Below are 22,389 nucleotides of genomic sequence, written 5' to 3'. Positions count from 1 at the left end.
CAGAAATGATTCTCACCCTAATATGAAAATTTGTTTTCTCTCTAGGATTTTACTGTATTTGGAGGTAGTTTATCTGGAGCTCATGCCCAGAAGATCTGCAAGGTAATATTTCACAGGAAAAAATAAACCAAAAAATTGTCAGCAGTTTTTTTTTTTTCCCCAATCTGTTGTATTAATGACTTTGGAGAAAATGATTTGTGACTGACTTTAGTGGACTCTGGCATCTGTCATGGTAACCTGAAAATGCCTGCCTCCTCATGTCAGTTAAGATGTGAAGGCACAGGTGAGCAGAGGGGTACCCTTTGGAAGCTTTTGAAATATAAGAGAGTTTTTCCAAGTAATACACACTTTGTATAAATTAAGGTGCCTTTTCTACTGTGCTACAAAAGACAAGAGAGACTTGCAAAGTACAAGTATAAATTAACTAGCCATTGTCTACTGGAGGAATGTGAAATGACTTGGGAGAAACTTTTTCCTATAAACAGTGCTATGTGGAAGTCTGTAATATTTATAAAAATCAAATGTAACAAGTAAACAATCTGAAGATAAAAAATTTTACAACTTGGAGGTCACCTTGATACTCAGAGCTTCTGTTATCAGGCACTTGTGGCTATTTATTCTCATTTGTCTGCTTGTCTCACTGGAAGAGCTGGTGTTTGAATCCCAGGGGTGGAGAGGACAAGAACTTTTTCGTGCATGAGTGTTCAGTTGCGTGGGCTGGTGAAAACTTCCTGAATTTTCTTGCTATGGAATCAGAAACAAGGTTTTTGGTGCGCTAGGCCTTTGCCTCTGATGGAAATACTACTTTTTGGCATAGGCTCCTCAGCAGTGAGAAGGTATAAAACTAGAAAACATGAAGACTTTGGGCTGGATAATAACTACTTGGCTTTACCAAATCTTGATATTGGGAAAGACTTGATATTCTCCTTTCATACTGGAGCTTTGCAGTGTCTCTTTATGTTGGGGAGGGATGTAACGGTACTGGAATATTGGGATGCTTTCTACTGTTTTTTTGATCTCTTATTTCTAAAGAAGCAGGGAGAGTGCTGGTAGCAGAACTAGGAAAAAATGTTAGTCCTTCCTAGTTGGTACTGTTCTTGGTTGGTGTCAGTGTCAATGGTAGGCTCCAAAGTCTGAAGGCTCTGGATGCCTCAGTTGCTTTGGGGCTCAGAGTCTTTGAGGCTGCAGCCTGGGCAGTGGAGAGCTCAAAAAAGACTTGCTGGGTAGTGTGGTATCTGTCTCACTTCTCTGAGTTCTTATTGGGCTGAATTCTGGGAAGCAGAAATCTCTTCTGAGAGAGACGATCTTCGCTCCTGCAAACATTATTGGTGGCTTAAGGGATGTAAAATGTCATGAAACATGGAGGTGAAGTTGTTCTGCCTTAGCTGGAGTTCCCTGGAGATCTGCCCCTTTGGTGGTAATCATCTCCCATTTGGGACTTTTTCCTGGAGTTGCAGAGAGGTAGCAATATTTGGCATCTTGCAGCAAAGCTCCAGGCTAGATAGGTCTGGCCTACAGATTGCCTGTTACTTTTGCAGAAGAGTCTTGTGGTCTTTCAGACCACATTAAATGCCTGTAATGGTTTCCCTGAAGCAGTAGAGATTCAGTGTGGCTCTTCTGAGAGTAATATGTGCCCACTTGTGGTGGGGAACACTTTAAAGCCTATGTGTGCATCTATGATGTCATGTTTCAAGACAATTGTTGAGTCCATGAGATGAAGAAAAGTGTTTTTGAGAATGAATCCTGAAATGTTCCTTACAAATACCGGTATGGCAAAAAAATGTCTGGTCTCAAATACATGAACACATTTTCAGTAGTCTGAATGTGCATATTGATGTGTGTTTTAGGAAGAACTTCAGTGTCTGGAAAAGCCTTGAAATAAATAATTATTCTGTATATAGGGCCCTGGAAAATAGCAAAATGTGTGAATGAAATTGTTTCACTAACCTGTCCTGATAGGATGACAGGCTTTCTAGGAAAAAGCAATAAATGTCAACTCAACTACTTTTAATAAGGCATTTGATAATGCCTTGTGTAACATTCACATAAGCAAAAGAGGCCACTCGTGGCTCACAGAGCCTCTGTTTGCAATCCACACAGATGCTTTTTAAATGTGGGATTGTATTTAAATTGTAAAGTCATTCTGTGTGTCTGCCACTGTGATATTCCAACTTTGTATGTATGGATGTCCAGACACAAAGCATGAAGAACCCCTGTTTTACATTGAATGACTGCAAGTAGGAGCAAAGCCACTTTAGAACTCTACAGAGAGAGTTATCACCGATTCATGTTCAGGCAGGAATTTTGGTACTGCTGGGATACTATTGATTCGAATGGGACTGAGTATGCTTACTGTGTTTCTAGGCAATGTAAAATTCAAGGTTGATGCTGCAAGCACTCTGAAAGACAGAACTGAAGTTTTAAAAATCTTAATAAGTTAAAGATTGTCTGAAATAAGATATAATTCTGTAACAATGATAGAAAGGGCTAATACCAGGCAGTGAAAAGTAACTTTGAAATTCAAAATGGGGATTGACAGACAATATGTAGTTCTACAGAAAATTATTTAGGAGTCAAAGCAGATCTTAATGTTAAAGCAGATCTTAACGCAATATGCTAGTGCTGTAGCATTACGAAAACTGCAAATATTTTACTGGGATCTAATAAGCAGGAATATTTTATGTAAGGAATGTAAGGAATTCAATCCTCCTACTTAAGCCTCTGCTGGAGTATTGTGTATGATCTTGAGGCAAATAACCAAAATGATCAGAGGGCTAGAAAATAGGATGTAGAAAGAACAGTGTGACTGAATTGATGGTGCTTAGTCTGGAAACTAAGGGAAATACGAAGACTGAAGGGAGATTTGAGGTACTTGAATGTTTATGAAGTCAGAGGCAAAGAAGTAGTTAATTGCTCTCCCTGTCTACTATATATCAAGAAAGAAGTAATGTGTCTAAATTTTCGGAGGAAAGATTTAGTTTAGTCTTCTCAAAGAACTTCTAAGAAGGATAATCAAGCATTAGAATACACTGCTTAGGGAGATTACACAATCACCACTTCAATAAACTTTTAAGATCAAATTAGGCATGTATGAGGGAGTGTTTAAGGTGCAGTTGAGACCTCTTATGAACAGAGAGAGATTGGTCCAAACTCCTGTGATTGTGTCACTTAGCACAGGGTTTGGATAATGCCATGTGAGTATGGAGATGCACAGCTAGTAAGGCAGATAAATATTAAAGGTCATGAGAGGGATTTAAATGTGTATCTTTTAGCCTCCAGACTGAATGAGTCAAAACATGATACCCCAGTAAGCGGTTAGTGACTGATGTTAATACAACTAAAGGAGAAGCTGAGCACTATGTAGGCAGTTCAAATTCTGGCACGTACAGATTTTTTTTCTAGGGGATATACATTTTGGGGGTTGGTTGCTTTGGGATTTTAGCTTAACTAGGTCAATAACAAGGAGTTTGTATTCATCACCAGGTCATGGATCAAGCTGCCATGGTTGGAGCACCCGTGATTGGGCTGAATGACTCTGGAGGAGCCCGTATCCAGGAGGGAGTGGAGTCCTTGGCTGGCTATGCAGATATATTTTTGGTAAGTAGGCTTCTGGACGACCTGGAAGCTTGGCATCCACAAAAATGGACAAAGTCTTTCTTTACTTAATTCGGTGTTTGTAAGTAAACTTACAGGTTATCGTTATCCTATTTCAGCCAGTGTTACCTGGTGGATAAAGCAGCATATATGAGGGCTTGTGAGACCTGGACTGTCCTCTTGGTTCTCTTCTTGGCTTTGGGCAAATTACTGTACCATTTAGTTGCATTTACCCATTTGTTAAATAAGGATAATGCTGAGCCTTGTAAAACACTGTGATCCAATGAAAAGCTCTGTAGGAGTTGCGCTATATAGTGAGCTTCGTCATAAGAATGAAAGAATAGGCAATTTACTTAAACAGTTGTTTCAGGGTTTTCTTTCAGTTAACTTTCTGATTCACACTAATGTATAGATTGCCTGTCTAGGATGTAATTTGTCTCGAGCGTTTATCTGTTTGTCTGAGACAGGTGGGCATGCTGTAGTTCAGAGGGTGTTTTGTTAGGTGACTGATGGTTGTGATCCACCACCAGCTGTCCCCATGTCTCCTCTGACATACAGACAAACAAATCGCACAGCAGATTTGTTTTCAATAGGGCTGATAAAAGGTGAAAGACTTCCACTGCAGAAAGAGGGACTTAAAGTAAATCAAACACTATGCACTTGAAGAAAACTTGAGAAACTGGGATCAGAAGCACCAAGTGCCTGTTCTGTCAAGATAGTAGGTCAGTGGGGAAAAAAAAGCTTGAGGGAAAAAAAAGGAAAGAAAAGAAAAGATGCAAATCAGAGGTTTCTATTCGAAGAACAGTATGCAGTACAATGGAATCTGTTAACCTTACTGTTTGGGGACATGTAGTACTGATTGGACTGGTGAAAGTTTTATATTTCTACAATATTTTTGTGGCTAACGCAAGAATTTTTCCTCTAGACACACTACTGGTTTTTTTGTTTTTTTTTTTTTGTCTTCACTGAAATGACGTTATTTTATGTGCCTACAAAACACACAGTTTTAAAGTAAGTGCACAAAACATAAACATGATTGTGCTTTCAGTAGGAATGTGATCAGGTGGGATGACAAGTTAGATGCTAACAGTCTTTTGGATTAGTGTGATCTGGGATGGTGCAGTTGAACAGTTACAGAAGTCAATTGTGATCCAGTTGAGCAATGAGCAATGAAAACATTTTTTTGGACAACATGCCATCCATATTGGTGGATACCAGTAATTCACCATTGTGTAAAACTCAAGCCAGTGCAGGAATCTGATTTTAAATGAATCTCTGCCACAGCTGGTTAGTAAAGCTTACTCCTACCTCTGAGCGATAGCGTACCTATATGTTCAAATTTCAGGTACATACACTTCTCACCACTCCAGGCTCAGTGAAGTTTTTGCTCCTGCAGCGTCTGTTGAGGTCGCACATTCCATCTTCCTTTGCAGTCATTGCATGGTGTATGAAATCAAATGTATGGGAACAGAAAGAAGCAAAACAGTAGCAACAAAATTATTTTGGTTCTATTTGCATCAAGACATTCTGTCCAGATATTTGTCTCCCAGTAAATAAAGCATGTCCTCTCCTGTTTGTAATTGTGAATTCTTGCAGAATCTGTGCACAGACTTAAAGATGTACTTTTTTGGTAAAACTAGATGTCTGTCTGTTCTGTTGCAGAGAAATGTTCTGTGTTCCGGGGTAGTTCCACAGATCTCCCTCATTATGGGTCCTTGTGCTGGTGGAGCTGTGTATTCACCTGCTCTAACTGATTTCACATTCATGGTGAAGGTAAGGGTGGAGTATATCCTGACCTGCTGCTGGTAACATTGATGAGACACAAACAGACCCCACATGAAAGTGTTTTTTTTTTTTTTGAGATGGTCTCCTGCTTTGGATTAAGCTTATTTTTAATGAAAAGTCAAGAAAAACTTTCCCAAATAACTTGTGGATAATTGCGTTTTCTGTGGATTTTTAATATAATGCATTAAGGATTTTTAAGAAATTTGTCCCTATGTTCTACTGTTTCCTTATTTTGGGGAAAGTCTCTAGAGACTGTGGGTTTTCCTTAGGTGCTTTTGCAGCTTAGGTCTAGCATTTACTGTGTGTTTTTGCTTTTTTCCCTCCCCCAGGATACATCCTATCTATTCATCACTGGCCCAGATGTAGTTAAATCTGTTACCAATGAAGATGTCACCCAAGAGCAGCTTGGGGGTGCGAAGACGCACACTGCTGTATCCGGTGAGAGCTGGGTAGTTTACTTAACATGCTAATCGTTCTTCAAAGTAAATGACATAGTTGTTTGACCTAAACAGCTGATTGTCCAATACAGATTTTTGTATTCGTGGGTGTCACTTGAGTCTAAGTGATAAAACTCTATTTAAGCACAGGATCTTACTCTGTATAGGGCTCTCTTGCTGGTCCTTTTTAGTAATGGAAAACAAAGTAAGAAAGGTGGGAGTGTGGGAGAGTTCTGGGATTTGGAAGAGAAAGTGGCAAATCCACAAAAGATTCTAGAAGTGGGAAGGTTGTCGGAGGGCAGGACTTAGCAAAGCAGGCTTGGGGTGGTGTGGGTTTTTCTGTTTGTTGTCCAGAAATTTGCATGGGTTGAAAGATGTTTAACAATCCCTTGTTTGCTTACTAACATGATTGATTGAACATGATTCTTAACTATAAACCAAGTGGCAATGTGAAATTAAGTGCTTTTTTCTTTTCCCCTCTGGGAAAACTTGATGACTAACGAATCTTCTTGAGGCTCCAAATGACTGTGAGATCTCAAATTCTATCTGAACTGAGCTGGTGATGAACCAAAACCACACACGTAGACAACTGCTCAGATCCAGCATTTATAAAAGAACTTGTAGTCCAAAGCTTGCATGCAGCACAGTAACCTGGATTGAATTCCAGAAGGCTGGGATCCAGTTAGATCTGTGACAGCTGATAAACCAGTTTACATTATTTAAAATACGAGATGAACAATCCAGACCTGTTAAGGAGGAAGTCTGATACAGCCACACATTTTCTAAATATTTTTAGCTGGTCAAATTTGGTGGCTTAAAACTCCCGATTGTCAGTAGCTCGGGTTAAAAATTTCTTGCTGTTACTCTTTGTATCTTTATTGGTACATACTTGAAAATGAAACCTTGCAAAATAATTTCAATAATGACTTAACTGTTTCTTTCCAGGAGTCGCGCACAGAGCCTTTGAGAACGACATAGATGCTTTACTTAATCTCCGAGAGTTCTTTAATTATTTACCTCTTAGCAACCGTGATCCAGCTCCAGTCTGTGAATGCCATGATCCCAGGTAAGAGGGGACTGGCTAAGAGCTGTGGTCTCTGTCCGCTGAATTTCATGGCTTCTCTGGCTCAAGGAGTGTAAAGAAATGAGTGTTTTGTGCCTGGGATCTTGGCTGATAATTCTGCATTGCGGTGTGTGAATATGGGAAGTGTTTCAACATGCATGTGTACATACATGCTCACTGATAGATTTAATTTTTTTTATTTTCGAAAGCAGTGTTATGCAGGCTGTGTACGGGGAAAAGTAATCTCTGTACAGATGGGCTGTCACAGTCCCTTGAAACAAGCAAGCGAGGCAGAAGACAGCACAGTGAACAAAAGCGGGGAGAACTTGCCCTGCTTTGTCAGTTATGTGTCTGTTGGGTAAGTTCTCTTCATTAAGGTTAGAGGTGGGGAAGCAACAAGGAGGCAAAGGAGGCAGAAAGTTTTATGTATTAGATACTTGCCTATCAGGCTCATTGTGTAGTTGGCAACATAACAAAGGAAGGACTTGAGTCATTTCAAAAGGGGAAAAACGGCGACTGTCTGGATTTTTATCAGAGAATTTTTCCAAGAGAGAGAGGGACAGCCAGAGAGCCAGCACGGGACTGTTTCAGTAGACAGCCTTGCTAGTAGTGTTAAAGACGGAGAATGTCAAGGAGTAAAAGCATTTTGACCTGAGATCCAGTTGCAGCCCCAGTTCAGCCCTTTCTGTAGGGAACCCGTAACAGGTTGTTGCCCACTGCTGTATGGGAGCTGCTCCTGAATTTGTTCCTTTCAGTTCTACAGATGTGTGTGATCTATGTCTTGTGGTTCTTACATGCGTGAAGATTTTAACATGTGAGTAGGGAAGGTTATCTTCTCTTCATGCTTCACTGTTCTTTGCAGTGTCTTTGAAACAGTTTGTTTGGGAGGTTTTTTTGGATTGATTTTACAAATCACTGCTTTGGTACCTGAAATACATGGTCACTATTAGAGAAATAAATTTGCCAATTGCTTTTAGAGAATGGTCAGACAGGTCAATTAGTTACTGGTCCTAATTTTTTCTAACATGTTGATCTTTAGGAGTTTATTAGGAAGACTGTTCTGGTCTGATAGTGACAAAGCAAAGCAAATCTCTTATATTATTTGGTAAATTTGGAGGATTATCTCTGAGGTTATCATGTTCTTTCTAAGCATTCAACAAGTCGTACTGGGATAATTACCCTCTATAGACTTGAATGTGATATTTTAATTTCATTACAGAAACAACAGTCTGGGTTTTTTAATCAATGTATCTCACAATAGGCAGCTTATTTTCTTGTTAGAAGCTGTCAGTTCTGTTGTAGCTACTAACATAAAAGAAATTAGTTTTTTTTTTCTTAAGGGAGACAATCTTTTACGTAGCACCAGATACATTATTAGAGGATCACAGTATAATAAATGCTCAATAATTTGTACTAAGAACTTCAATTTAGTAGTCTTTGTACATGTGAAGACAGCTCTATTTGTTAAATTTGCCTGTTTTTATAGCAGCATCTCCAGTATTTCTCCCATTTGTGGTCTTAATGCTTACATTGGTAATATTTCATCTGGACATACTGACATCTTAATAGACTCCTTTTGTTTTGAATTGATGTGTTTGATCCTTACCGCTGCTCCAGTCAAAGCCCATTCCTCTAGAGCAATTTATTTCTTATTGCATCATTTTCACACTGCAAAAAATTGCCACAAATAATGCAGATTAAATGTAACATACTTTTGTCTTCATTGTTAAGTCCAGAAGCTGGTGGGTTGTTTTGTTTTGTTTTGTTTGTTGTTTTTTTCTCTAGGTGGGTAGGTTCTTTGTGGTGTTGAAAAATGTCAGTCTTGGTTGCTGAAACTTCTGTCGGCTGGAGTTTTTGACATCAGTGCCCTGGGTTCTAAAGAGTTAGAAGGTTCCTTATAGTACTGAGTTGACTAATGGTGAATATGTCCTCTGCCTTTGAAGGGTGTCTAGTTCATTGCATTTGGTATATTGTATGGTGTGATTTTTACCTTTATGTGTCCTTGATTATAAACAAATTTCGTTTCCTTTAGAGCCTGAAGTATGCATACAGATTTCTGGAGGAGGTTATTATCAATTCTTGGTAAACAGAGTACAGTTTCCCTTTTGTATTGAACGAAAACTAATACAGATTTGGGTGAGAGTGTCTCAAGCTGTCGCAGGCTTCAGATGACTGCTTTGATGATGAGCAGCAGTTCCTTCCTGATAAGTGGGATCTGTCAGACACACAGTTCTCAACCTCTTAAGTCCAGTGACTACTAGCAAGCTCCAGATGTCCTTTATCTGTGATAATTTGAAGGAGATTTTGAAACTTGTGATATCCTGGGTAATGTCTTCATTTTGATGGTGGTTATTCATTTTAACGCCATTATAATTTCCCTCTGTAGTCTACAGCACTGTGAATTTATGGAAGCAATAATTTCATTTTTCCACTTTCCTTATCCTTTGGGATACCACAGGTAATGGACAGAACTTAGAGCACATTCATATCTACTCTATGGACAAGAAAAAATTTTACAATCTTCTGTAGCTTGGGGTTTAGTACGTTAAAATTGGTTGCTTTCATCAGATTAAGGTTTCATTATACCATTTTATGGAAATATTTGCATGCAATACTCTCAATCATGTGGAAAAAATACTTGGAAGTGTTGCTGTCAGTTTTACTCTATTAATAGATGTATCTCTTACTCTCTCGGCAAGGAGTTGTGCCTCTCTAGTCCTGTATATGTGAAGGAGCACAGAGACAGCCCTGGGGCTTATATTATTGTTTTTTGCCTGATTTTGACAAACTGCAGATCACTTCCTTCAGTTTTAAATTGGGTGTCTAGAGCCTTGTGTTGTCTTGTTTTAAATGTACTAAATCATGGCATTGTTAAAAGAGTAATTCAATAAGAACTCCACAGAAACACCATTTATAACAAATATAGATCAGTATTTTTATGGAATAGCACAAATATAATACTCCCTGAAGTCTTCTCAGTGATGACTCATAAAAACGGACACCCCCCATTGTGACTGTGAATGAATCCAAAGACTCAGTGAATGCTAACATTTGTAGGTCTGTAATGAAGCTAATATGGTCAAAGATTGAGGTAACTGATGGTGTCAGCTGCTAACAGGGGGGCAGCATTTTTGTTAAATGTAAAGCTCCACGTGAAGTGCACCACTGTTGAGTTAAGCAGCATAACAGCAGAGATTCTTTAAACACAGCCATTAAACTGAAGAAGCTGGGACCGGATGTGTTTTCCCCACCCATGAATCTCTCCTTGTTTGGTGGCAGGGAAAATAAGTATGGAAGAGTTTCCTACAGTTAAGTGTATTTAAAATCACAAGCGCACAACATGGGCAGGGAAAGGATCCGAGTTGTAAATGTGCAGCTCCTAAACTTTGTGTGCACAGTAGATCCAGGTATGTGACGGGAAACCTTGCTCTGCCGTTGGGAGAAACCATTTTGCCCATCCAGCTGTAAGGACTGGAGCTGCTGGCTAAGCAGGCTCTTCTGCCTCTGCTGCTTGACAGTTGTTCTACCAAACCCTTTTTCCCATTGCTGACTTGTGCCCAAACGCAGTATCCAACATGCCTCCAGTGCCCCCTGCAGACTGTAGCATTTGCCTGCCTCTCGCGTTCCCCGCGGATACTCAGCATGTGTAATATTAGGCTCTTCTAGTCAAACAGGAGAAACGGTATTTCCAAGAGTTGGTTTCATGAGCAGAGGTGCCTATGGAACAGATGTCTCCTTCAGGAAGAGATTGGTCAGGCTTTTGTCCTCCTGGTGCGTGAGGGCTCAGTGGCCTGAGGCACAACTGGCTCAAAGAGGCCCGTTTCTTCTCCCCATATTTGAGAAGCAGTTTCCATGAAGTCTCAGAGAGGTAGACTTGTTTGCCTGAGTTTTTTGTCTTGGTATTCATCTGATCTGTAAATATTGTTGCTCACACTTACTTACTTTCTGCAGTGACCGTTTGGTTCCTGAGCTGGACACAGTTGTCCCAATTGAATCTACTAAAGCCTACGATATGCTGGATATCATACACTCCGTAAGTCTGCTAGTGTGAACATTGTTAATATGGATATATTATATGCTGTGTGTAAATAATTGAAAGAAACCAATAGAATGGCACTGAAGATACTTTTTTTTTCTTTTTTTTTTTTTTTAAGTCTGCAGAAAAAAATATTTTAGCAGATGAAAGGAATCCTAAGATTTGTGTTCAGGATACATCTTCTTATGCTGCATGCATAACATGTACAGACAAAAGATGCTGTAATTCAGTTTTCTCTCTGGGCTCAAAGCAACCCCCCGCTTTGAGTTCTGTCTTTTGCCCCCCTCCCTCCACCTTGTTACAACTGTCTTGAATTCTATCACTTTTTTATAAAAGGTGATAAACTACATAGAGTGCATTCAAAGAGTTACCCTTCTCCATTTATTCTAAGAGACAGTTACGTACACGGACAGTACAGGAATACATTTTTTTAATTGCAAGTCAAGCACTCAGAAGCTTGGAAACTCCAATATTAAAGTTTCATTAAGTGAGGCAGATCTCTTGGGAGGGTGGCAGGGAAGGAAACATCTTACTATTTTTTAAAAAATAACGCTGAAAGCCAGTATTGCAATGTATAAATAATTGAGGTTTTATTAAAGCAGCCTAGGCAATGCTGATAATTCTCTTGCCTAACTTCGAGTACTTCACTTCTCCAGTTGTAACAACTTATTACATGATAAATACTTGGGCAGAGAACATGGTTGCAAGAGAAGTTTTATCACATGTAACTGTTACAGCCCCCTGTAGAGCACCCCGAGAGTCCAAATTTTGAATATTAAAATTTCTAGGTGCCGCTTCTACCACTCAGATGTTGAATGGCAGATGACCCAGGGTTCTAAAGTGGGTGATGAAGCTAGAAATAACTCCATTTCACAGGCAGCGTATACAAATGGTGGTGGTGGGAGTTCAGCTGTGTTTGTAGGACCTTTACAAATTTCTCCCTTTTGCTATTTTATTTGACTGTCTCTCCCCACATGCTCATTCAGCTAACATGTTTCAGTTTGCAACTGGCTGCATTTAGACTCACTTTAGTGAAGAAAGCAAGCTCAGGATATGTTTTTAATCTCTGGATTCTTCCATTCTGAATTTCAGTACTACCTGTTCCAAGTTAAAAGGTGGCATTTAAAAAAAAAGCTAAGTGAATTAGGAGAAGAAAGAATCCCTCCCACAGACTTTGAGAAGTATTAAGGAAGGAAGTAAACCTACTTAAATAATACTTGCATTTTTCACAACTTTTCGTTTGCCTCAGTCTCAGAAATGACTGGCAAACTGCAGTCTCTATAGGCAAAGTTGTCATAAACAGTTGAAAACAAGGAATTCTAGTAGAAAACACCAGGCAGCCATGTATAGGTGTCGCTACTGCTCCACGTATAATTATGATCTCCTTTGAACATGTGAATTTTGATACTGCGTTATACACCAGTGGATGTCACTTTGCAGAGCACAGACTGGAACTTCAACCCCCGGGAGAAGTGCAGCTACCAGGGATTCGTGGTTCCAGATAGATACATTTGATGTAGTGCGTGTATTCCTCTAGTGCAGATAAAAGTGTTTCTCCATTCTCTACTGTATGCACCGTCAGTGACTTTGGGGCAGATGTACACAGCAGAGCATGCTATATTGGTCTCTGTTAATGAAGCGCTCTGAACTTGCAAAGAAATAGAGTATTATTAAACGTGTCAGGGAGAGTTTCTGAGCTCCACAAAGTACTATTTGCTTTTTATCACTGGAAATTGTTCTTTAAAAGTGTAGTCTGCCAATAATTAAATTGCGAGAAAGAAGTTCTTAACGTCTGATTTGAAGTTTTAATTTGTTACGAGCTAGGAAAAAAGGCTCACTGCAGAGGAAATGTCATAAAGATGTTCTCTGATGGAATGCTTAAGTGGCAGTTTTGAGAATAAGTGCAGCACTAGTTACTTCCTGGAATGAAGGCTGCAAAGACGACTGAAAGGTTTCTTTCTTCCTTTTTGTTTCTTTCTTCCTTTTTTTTTTTTTTTTAAATTCTGCAAATTCTGAAATGTTTTAAAAGTTCTGACACTATCATAACTGATTTTGTGTTTGCCTGTGTATATAAACATACATATACATATATGTCTTTATAAGGGCTTTGCCTAACTCTCACCCTTGCAGATTGCTGATGAAAGGGAATTCTTCGAGATCATGCCTTCCTATGCCAGAAACATTGTTGTTGGATTTGCGAGGATGAATGGACGAACTGTTGGGATGGTGGGCAACCAACCCAAAGTAGCATCAGGTTAGAATTGGCTGTATGAGTCCGATGTGAAAGTTTTTAACAGTGTTTGTGCCTCCTCTCTCTGTTTTGTCTTTTTTTTGCAAGCTTTGTAAGGCTGGCTGGCAAGGAGATGAACTGTTTATGTTCTGTATGGTCCTCCACTCATTCTCACTCTGTTTTTCTACCACTTCTTTTGTCTTGAATCTCATTGTAATGCAGCTGTGACATGTTAAAACTAACTGAAAAACAGTTCATTTCTTCAGTGGATCAACAAGGTGATCTTGCTCACTAAATGATTGCTGTATCCAGCGTAAGAGGAGTGGTAGGAGCACATAAGCAGGGTGGGTAGAAGACCTATTTGGCAGCAGCCTGCAATTAACTGGGTTAAGCATAATATGGAAACTACACTCTTACAGCATTAAAACACCTAAAATTCTTCTGTAGGGTGAGATAACTTTTTTTTTTTTTTGCTATAGCTAGAAAAATGCAATGCTTTCAGACACACAAGTGTGGGGCTCTTGACCTCAAATAATTTAGATATGAAGGTACAACACATAGCTATAGCTAAGCTCATCCTTACGTTTTTAACTGTCAAGGGATTTTGCTTTCCTTCCTAACTAGGTAATTTCTGAAGTGACTTTCACTAATCAGGACTTTCTGTTTCGCTCCTTGTTTTTGAGGTTTGTGCCTTTTTGTTTGGGAAAATCGGATGACCCAGTATGATGTTTTATTCTTTTGATAACCTTTACAAGATACGACTATCAAGATACTAGACAGTCAGCAGGTTTTAATATTACTTTAGTCTTCATCTAATATTCTCCATTTTAACAAACATTTTTAATGTTTCAGATAGATGCTCTTATACAAAATGCATTTAGGTTTAATGTCATAGCACATAATATAATTCTAAATGGCACTGAAACAGAACATGAATACTTTGCAGCATGTTTACCAAAAATGCTGGTCTTTCTCAAAATACTAATGGACTTTTTTTTTTTTAAACATTTTTTTTTTTTAAATGGAGACCTCTCTAACCTTTCAATATGACTGATCTGAAAAAATATCAGTAAAGAGAAAACTACAGAAAAATACTTTAAATTACAAGAATACCATTTAAACTGCTACTTTTTGGGATAGAAAGCCTCTACGCACAGTGGTCAGAAAAATGAAATGAATACGTGTTGAATGTAGCTTGTATTCTAATCTTAGTTCTAAACCAGCAAAACTTCATGGCAGATTACATGTTATCTACAGATAAGCTTTTGTTTTGTTTTGTTTTAAGAAGACAATACAGCTAAAATAGACTCTGATTTTGACATTGCCTTGAATTACTGCCATTAGCAGATCATTGAACTGGTTGCAACACCTTACCCTGTTGTTTTCTTAACTTTAGGGTGCTTAGACATAAATTCTTCTGTGAAGGGAGCCCGTTTTGTTCGTTTCTGTGATGCTTTCAACATACCTCTGATTACTTTTGTGGATGTTCCTGGATTTTTGCCAGGTATGCTTTGCCAATATATTTCAGCTAGTTGCAGGGGTGGTGGTGGTGTTAAAAACCCATTTTAAAAACTCTGTGAGAAGACCTTTACAGTAGTGGACTTAAATAAGCCAGGTTTTAAAATGCCATTTCTTGGGATAGAAACTCTGTAATCTAAGTACAGTAGTCATCACAAAAGAATATTGAAATATGCAAGAAATTGCAGAAAAATGAAGTAAGTGCCTAACTGTGCCACTAATATTGCTATCAGTGTGTTCTGAGATCACAAAGCTTTGCTGGGCTTCACTGAGGAGAGGGCCAGTTCATGCAGTAAAAGTGTTTAGCAGTCTGACAGCAATGCTGGGATGACCAGTTTGCCAGGGCCAAGCGTGGGTATATCATGCTCTGGAAAGCTATGTCCTACTGTCTGGAATCCCAGCACAATTCCAAAGCTGTTGACTGTGGCCTGTCCAAGAAAAAAAACTGCATTCCCTGGAGATGCTGCCCTTGTCATAAACGGTATGGAAGTTACACTGTTCTCTTTATTATAATAAGATTCCATGTCCCTGTAAATGCTCAGCTGTTTTATTTAGATGCTGTTTTATTTATATGCCTATATGCTGAATAGTGTGGTACCAGAAGGCCCTGCAAAGACTGTGGCTTCCTGAGAGGCGGTGGAAAGCAGTCCAACACACTGTTTGTTAGCCCTCTGGACAGGATGACATGAGAGCGCAGCACTGCTGATTCTCCTGTGGTCAGGGAGGCCACTGGTCAAAGCAGCCCTAGGAGCAGCAGTTGAGGGCACCATGAAGATGCATTCCAACAAAATCTGCTCAGCACTGGAGTTACTGAACTAATACAGGCCCATGTTGCTATCCAAGCTTTGCTGCAGCAAGAGAAACAGTCTACCTCATTCGCCAGCTTCATCTGCTGTACTTAATGCCCAAATGTGTCAAGGATGAAGCTATAGGGGGAAAAAAGTATGTCCTTGGTGCCATTGATTCAATTATACACAAACCCCCTCCCTGTATCTTTGAAAGCTTAGGTTCTTTCATGCTCCAAGGCATTTTTTTAAAGTAAAAATGCCCATTATTTAGAAGCTTTGGGTAAATGGGTAAGGAAAGGTCTGAGATTAGACAGCATAGGCTGTATAGTTAATGTTAAAATGACCTATTAGAAAACAGCTTGTGAGAAGAATATAAATGTTATACTGATAAACATGCTAAGTCTTTCATACAATTGAATCTAAGGTTAAAACTGTTGTATAAACCAAAGTTTACCTCAAGGCCTCTACAGCTATCAAAGCATCAAACTGTCACTAGTCAACATTCCAGTTCTTATTTTAGTACAATGTATTTTGCATGTTTTAACAGTAAGGCAATACAGAAGGCGTTAACAGAACCTTCCTCTTCCCTCTTGCCCTCTCTCCTTTCTTTCCTGCTGTAGACACACCCTCCTCTGACATGGACCAAGCAGCAGCTTAGTTCACTTCAGGGGCCACTAGAGGAATCTAGATTTGGACAGTTGCTGAGAATTCAAGAACAAAGCTATTTCCATATAGCCAATGAAAAGTAGTAACTTAATATTGCATAATAGGATGTTGGTTTAAAAGCAGATAAATGGAAGATAAAAGTAGAGAAGGGTAAAGAGAGGAGATCAGAGGCTTGATAGTGATCCTAAACTGTTGTATTTTAGGGAGTTTGGCAAGATGAGTACATTAACATTAGAAATTTCAGATTAAGTAAATTCTGAGGGCGTTGATCACCTCATTTCTCTGTTCAGGAGGGAAGAAGAAAGAATCTGTCAACGGGCTCACAGAGGTGTACAAAATATCTCACAGTATTAGTGACCCAAACACTTTAAATAGCCCCTAATGTAATAGCTGTGCACAGAGATGACATTTAAGGCATTCATATCCTGCAGCTGGATAAAAACCACATATTTAAAACAAGTTTGGGACTGAATCTACAGCCAGAAAAGAGTTTATGTTAATTGGCCATGGATGACAGTGTAAATAGTTCAAATAACAGTTGAATTGAATTTAGACTTGAAGCATTTTAAGTAACTGGCTACTCTGTTCTAAGTGTGAATTAGAAACTAAGGCTGTGACGAGATTATAGGGTCTGTGAGTGCTTCCCGGCTTCTGGGTCTAGGTTGAGCATCCCAGCTGTGTTCAGACTGCTTCTTGGGGTAAGAAGACGTGGCTGTTCTGATTTCTGCTGCTGGGAAGGTCTGCAGGCGTGACAAGTCCCACTGGCTGGAGGGATATGCAAGAACCAAAAGTGAAATTGCAGTTGAGAACAGGCATTTGTAAGTGTAGGCATAAATTACTAGACACTCAAATTGCACTTGAGAGGAAACATTAAAGTCAAGCCACCAAACAGACTACCAAGTTATTTAAAAAAAAAAAAATCTCACAAAAGAATTTTTACTTAAAATCTTACTTTTTTTTTTAAAAATCCATTAAAAAGATCCCAAAGTACTCTAAGAGGTTATCTCAGGCGCTGAGGGTAAAAGACAGTAGGTGGATAAACTGCTAGAGAGTAATTGTAGAGTTACATCCAGTGGTCTGAAATTCAGAAATCCTAGAAATAAGGTACATGGGATTGCCGTTTCCAAGTCAAGTCCGCTAGGCTTGTGTTTGGGACAGAACTGTGTTGAACACCCTATAAAATGGATGACTTGCATTCATCTCTGCTGCATATGATCATTCTCCAGAACCACCTGCTGTGAGAATCCTTATAGAGGAATTCATGCTCTGTCTTTTAAGCTCCATCATCTTCGGGTTCCTTGAAGGAAGACTAGAATAGGTCTTTGGTATGGTAGCCAAGCTGCCTTTCAGTATGGTCTAGAAAAAAGGGGGTTTGGAAGAGGGGATTTCTGGGGAAGTGAATTTAGGTTGCAGGTTTTTTCACTGCTAGTCACATTTGGAGTCTTGAAAATGATGTAACTATATTTTGTTCTTAGGAAGATACCATCTGGTGAGTGTTACGGTTCTGTGACCTTATATACAAATATACGCTACTTTTGGTGAGAGATTTTTCGTAGTTGCTCAGCATCTTATGGAGAACATTGCCTGGATATTACCTTCTCCTGGATATTAACATGGCTCTGGTTGTCGTTAGGTTTGCTGCCAGTCATGGATGATGACAATTGCCAAACTGCATATGGGGTTTTTGTGAATTCCCTGGAGTGAAAAAAATTATTTGTCATTTGTAGGTACAGCTCAGGAGTATGGTGGAATCATACGTCATGGTGCAAAACTACTGTTTGCCTTTGCAGAAGCAACTGTGCCTAAAATTACTATCATCACCAGAAAGGTAAGTTGGCTCTTTCAGAGTTCCTGTTTTCACTAGTAGCAATTTTAGTTACACTGAAGCTTCGTCCATCTGTCCCACTTTTGCTTTCTGTTGTTGTCACATCTCCATTTGTCCCATCTGGTAACACCTCTTCCTGTCAGGTTACAAGAGGCCATTTCTTCTATTCTCAGCTCCTTCATTCCTTTTGTCTCTGCATTTCTCTGAAATCGCGTATTTCTGCTCTTTGCTTTCTCCTGGGAATGCCTTCAGTCAAGTATTTGTCCTCTGTCACCCAGCTTGTCTCACTGAGGACATGCCATCTGTCTGCACACAGCAAATCCTTGTGATCTTCTTTCTCTATTCTTGCCACTTCAGTCTCCTTTTCCAAAACCAGTGCTGATTGTATCTTTCTTCTGCTGTGTCTGCAGATTTAACGCTCGTGGTTTCTCTTCTTCTGCGTACTTTTGCTATAATCTATTTAATTTTCTTCGTTTTTCTTTTTCTAGAAGGCACCTGACACCATGCTGCCAGAAGCTCCGGGGACCTTCTGGGTCCTAAAAGGCTTAGTTTTTTCCTTGCTGGTCTGCCCCTTGTGCTTGTTTTTCTGATAGGCTTTTGACTTATCATGACAAAAAAGAAAAAAGAACTATCCCTCTTTCTGTCCCTTTGCCTTCTGTGATTCTTCTGAATATTACCATCCTTTACTTCCCAAGCTTGCAGCCTTGCTGTAGTTTTCAGTAATGCCTTGAAACAGACTCTGCTGCAGTTTGCTCTGCAGTTCTGCAGTATCTGTTCATGACTGCTGTCTGGACCTCTTCCAGTACCAGAGTGGAGCACTGCAGAGTCCGAGTGCTGCATTCCCTGGCCAGGAAATTCCAGAAGCATGCCGACTGGTTGGTTTGTGTGCATGTGCAGGGTGCAGGTTGAGGCCTGGTCTTCCAGGTATACGCAGATTCCTCTGTATCTGCCATCAAGAATGGTCTTAGTTATCAACAGCCCCCATCCTTGCTCTTTTGTGGTTCTAGTTGAAGAGACATCTAGTCTTAGGAGATTGTTGTAGCAAAATGGAGATGCTCATGCTCTCTTCCAGGTAAAATTTAGCCCCACTTGCTTGTCTTTGGAATAGTAAAAGCTGCAAAAGGAATGTAGGCTATTGCTGCTGCGAGGTCACTTCACACTAATTAATCCCTTGGTTTTTGTTGCAGGCCTATGGGGGCGCCTATGATGTGATGAGTTCAAAGCATTTAAGAGGAGATGCAAATTACGCCTGGCCTACTGCAGAGGTGGCAGTGATGGGTGCAAAGGTAAACCCAGGCTGATTCTCACACTGCTGTGCAGCAGCCATCAACACCTTCACAGCGGCACAGAGGCAGCCTAGCAAGATGAAGACAACTGGCATTTTCCCTCAAGCAGCTTACCTGAATGCACATTTGTGTGCTGTGGTGGGAGGAAGAGGCTGGTAAAGCAGACAGTTTTCCTCTGTATGGGCTGAATTACTGTCACTGACCTGTAGACTTTATCTTTCTAGGGTGCTGTCCAGATTATTTTCAGAGGAAAAGAGGCAGATGCAGAGGCAGAATATGTGGATAAATTTGCAAACCCCTTTCCTGCAGCCATGAGAGGTATGGTTATCTCACACATTGTGTTCCCTTTTTGAGTCTGCCTATTGCACGTAGATAAATTTGTAGCTATTCAGTAAACTTTTTGCTAATGAGTAAGTTATTCAGGCAAAACATTTTTATCTGAGTCAGAAAGGTGATGCTTAACCATAGGTTGTGCATGTGAAGGAAAAACACATCTAGACACAAAACACATCTTCAGATGGAAAGAGACTGGTGAGATGTGGGGACTGCACTGAAGAGCGTATTTTCAATTTTGTAGATACTAGTAAGCATCTCAAAAGCCTTTTCCTTAAAAGTGCTTTGACAATCTATTTGACAGTCCTAGATGCAGACCAGCGGCCTTAAGAAAGGGTCAGAGTTTAGTTCAGTTCAGTGCTGTTCCCCAGGACTCTGGAGTAAATTTTTCCACTGTTTTTACTTCTGAATTTTACTTCTAGCATTGAAGCATTAACTGTGCTCTAGAAGGCAGTTCTGTAGACTCTGGAGTCAGCTTTCTCTGTTTCCAGTTATGCTGGCTTATCCTGTTGATTGGTTTTGTACTTCATTTAAATCCTGTTAATAGTGCCATAGAGCTGGGAAGGCTTAGCCAAGCTGTTTTCCATCACAACCAATACGTACAGTATTGCTCCCTCTGGTTTTTCAGTAGACTATCTATTACTACTGTTTGAGCCAGAAAAAACCCCAGACTCCTGCACATGCAAAGTCAAGGGATGTCTCTTCTAATCAACACTTCTGAACCTCTAAATCAGACTAATAGTAGTAGATGGAAGGAGATGGTATGTCTGAAACTTTGCAGTAACAGGTGCAGTACTCAGTGAGTAAAGCCCCCTCCTTAATGTTTTTTGGCTTGCTAACTTTTGCAAAAATTAAAAAAGCACATGTTTCTAATTTAGAAACTATGGACACAGGAATATTTCCTTTTCAGGCTATTCAAAATTATTTTCTTAAGTTAATTTGTAACTTGTGAACTGTTTATTCCAAATATTGTTTTTATTTTGCTAATTTGCATTACCACCCTAGATACAAAAGGCTGAGAGGCAAACTCTTCATGGTTGGTCAGGGTTTTTGTTGTTGGTTTTTTTTTTTTTTTTTTTTTTACAGGGTTTGTTGATGATATCATCCAGCCTTCAACCACCCGCATGCGCATCTGCCATGACCTAGATGTGCTGGCTAGTAAAACACAGGCCAGTCCCTGGAAGAAACATGCTAATATCCCACTGTGAGTGTGAGGAGGGGCTTGGCCATGCTGGAAGACATGGCAGTATTCTCAACACAAATACTCTCAGTTTAAGTGGAGGTCTACTTTACAATGGAAATATTTCTTTTCATTTTGATTTCGCTAATGACCATCAATAAATCGTAGTACATATTTAATTTGGGGTCTTATCAGTTCATCTCTATAAACCCTTTTTTGGTGAGTTAGTAATCAACACAACCTGCAATGCCTGCTGCAGGTGAGCTGTTACTAATTGCTCAAGGTCAAATGCTCCCTTGGCTCCTTCATTCCATAGGCCCTGGAGGTGGCTCAGACAGGCAGAGCTGCAGTGACCTCTCACTGCTGAGAAGTCAGACCCCTGTGGAGTTCAAGTCTAGCCCTGGGTCCACCTCTGGAGCCTGACTCTATTTCTGCATCACAGACTCACAGAGAGAAAAATCCTGAGCTTGGATTTCAGTGCACTGGAATCCAGGCTTTGCCGATCTCAGACTAATCTGTTCTGTTCCTCCACCAGAGTCCTGAGTTGCAACTTTTACGTGCTGGCTACAGCAATACTGGGTCTCAGGTTGGTATCGGTGATCTCCAGGCTGTGGGCACAGGTGGGATAGAGAAGATGGAGCCAGCCTCCTCTTGAAGGAGAAGAGACTGTGCCCAAATTGGAAAAAGGGCAATTCTGGTGGGACATAAAAATTCTTCTCCCTGTGCATGGGGGGCTTTTCTCCCTCGGCAGAGAGAGACCTCCAGAGCCCTTTGCAGCCTAATTTTTTCTATGATTATTTGCCAGACTTGCAAGGAACCACTGCAGTAGGTGTTACTACTGATCAGCCCTGGGCCTTATGCTCACTCTGCTCATTAGAAGCTGCGTTTTAACTACAGCCCAGAAGGCAGTGAGTAACGGCTACCGTCATGTTTAGCGCTACTGCAAACAGCTGCCAAGCACATGAAGTCCTGTAATGACCTGTCTGTTGTAAGTAACCTCAGTAATTAATGGCAATATATTATAAGACAGAGAACTACCGTACCTGCACGCTGCAGCTGCTTCTGTTCACTCCCCAAGCACGTGCCTGAAGTGGAAGAAAGATAAGATGGTGACTTTCCAGATAGCATCTTTTCCCAGGTAGGTGCAGCCAGTGCCCTAGTGAGTACAGCCATGGAGTTTGGAGCCTGTACCTGGGGGGTGTGTGCAAAAAAAAAGCTAAACAAACCAAGAGGCAACAACTAAAAATCATTTGAAAACACAGTACAGAAGGAGCATTTCAAGTATGAGTCCCAGCTCCACAGGTTTTTGTAATAGCTAGAGGCAATGCATTCAGGTTATAGATACACTGTCTGTCCTGGCTGCAAACACATTTAAACTAGCTATGTGGATGTACCTGGTTGTATCTCAGCAGAAACTCTCTCTGAGCACGTGCCTGTACGTACTGCCCCAGGGAACAGAGCTGGCTGCAACAACGAGGGAAGGTAAACTGAAATGTTACTATGTTGGGGGTCATTGCCACGAAGTGAGTTCTTAGTTAATTGTGAGAAAAGGTGTAGTCAGACTCTGTAAGGACCAAGAGGACTTTTCAAAGGTAATTAGTAGCTGAGAGCATGGCTGGTGGCTGTCCCAAGTTTAGAGGCAAAAGCT

General features: G+C 40.2%; 1 protein-coding gene across 1 annotated transcript in view; it reads left to right on the top strand.

Moving 5' to 3' along the window:
- PCCB (propionyl CoA carboxylase, beta polypeptide) overlaps window positions 1–20,908 on the top strand; it is a gene marked incomplete at its 5' end in the record, with an annotated part of 22,864 nt that extends 1,956 nt beyond the window's left edge. The window contains 12 exons of the mRNA XM_009580517.1: window positions 46–102; window positions 3,484–3,597; window positions 5,257–5,367; window positions 5,709–5,817; window positions 6,762–6,882; window positions 10,831–10,912; window positions 13,046–13,169; window positions 14,542–14,649; window positions 17,845–17,945; window positions 19,130–19,228; window positions 19,453–19,546; window positions 20,648–20,908. Coding sequence (XP_009578812.1) covers window positions 46–102; window positions 3,484–3,597; window positions 5,257–5,367; window positions 5,709–5,817; window positions 6,762–6,882; window positions 10,831–10,912; window positions 13,046–13,169; window positions 14,542–14,649; window positions 17,845–17,945; window positions 19,130–19,228; window positions 19,453–19,546; window positions 20,648–20,769 — 1,242 coding nt within the window. The remainder of the gene's footprint in view (window positions 1–45; window positions 103–3,483; window positions 3,598–5,256; window positions 5,368–5,708; window positions 5,818–6,761; window positions 6,883–10,830; window positions 10,913–13,045; window positions 13,170–14,541; window positions 14,650–17,844; window positions 17,946–19,129; window positions 19,229–19,452; window positions 19,547–20,647) is intronic.
- Between the last annotated feature and the right edge of the window lie 1,481 nt (window positions 20,909–22,389).

The sequence above is a fragment of the Fulmarus glacialis genome, unplaced genomic scaffold (genome assembly GCF_000690835.1).
Source record: "Fulmarus glacialis isolate BGI_N327 unplaced genomic scaffold, ASM69083v1 scaffold286, whole genome shotgun sequence".
NCBI lineage: Eukaryota > Metazoa > Chordata > Aves > Procellariiformes > Procellariidae > Fulmarus > Fulmarus glacialis.
The sequence above is the reverse complement of the archived record's forward strand: the minus strand, read 5'-3'. Positions and strand labels throughout refer to the sequence as shown.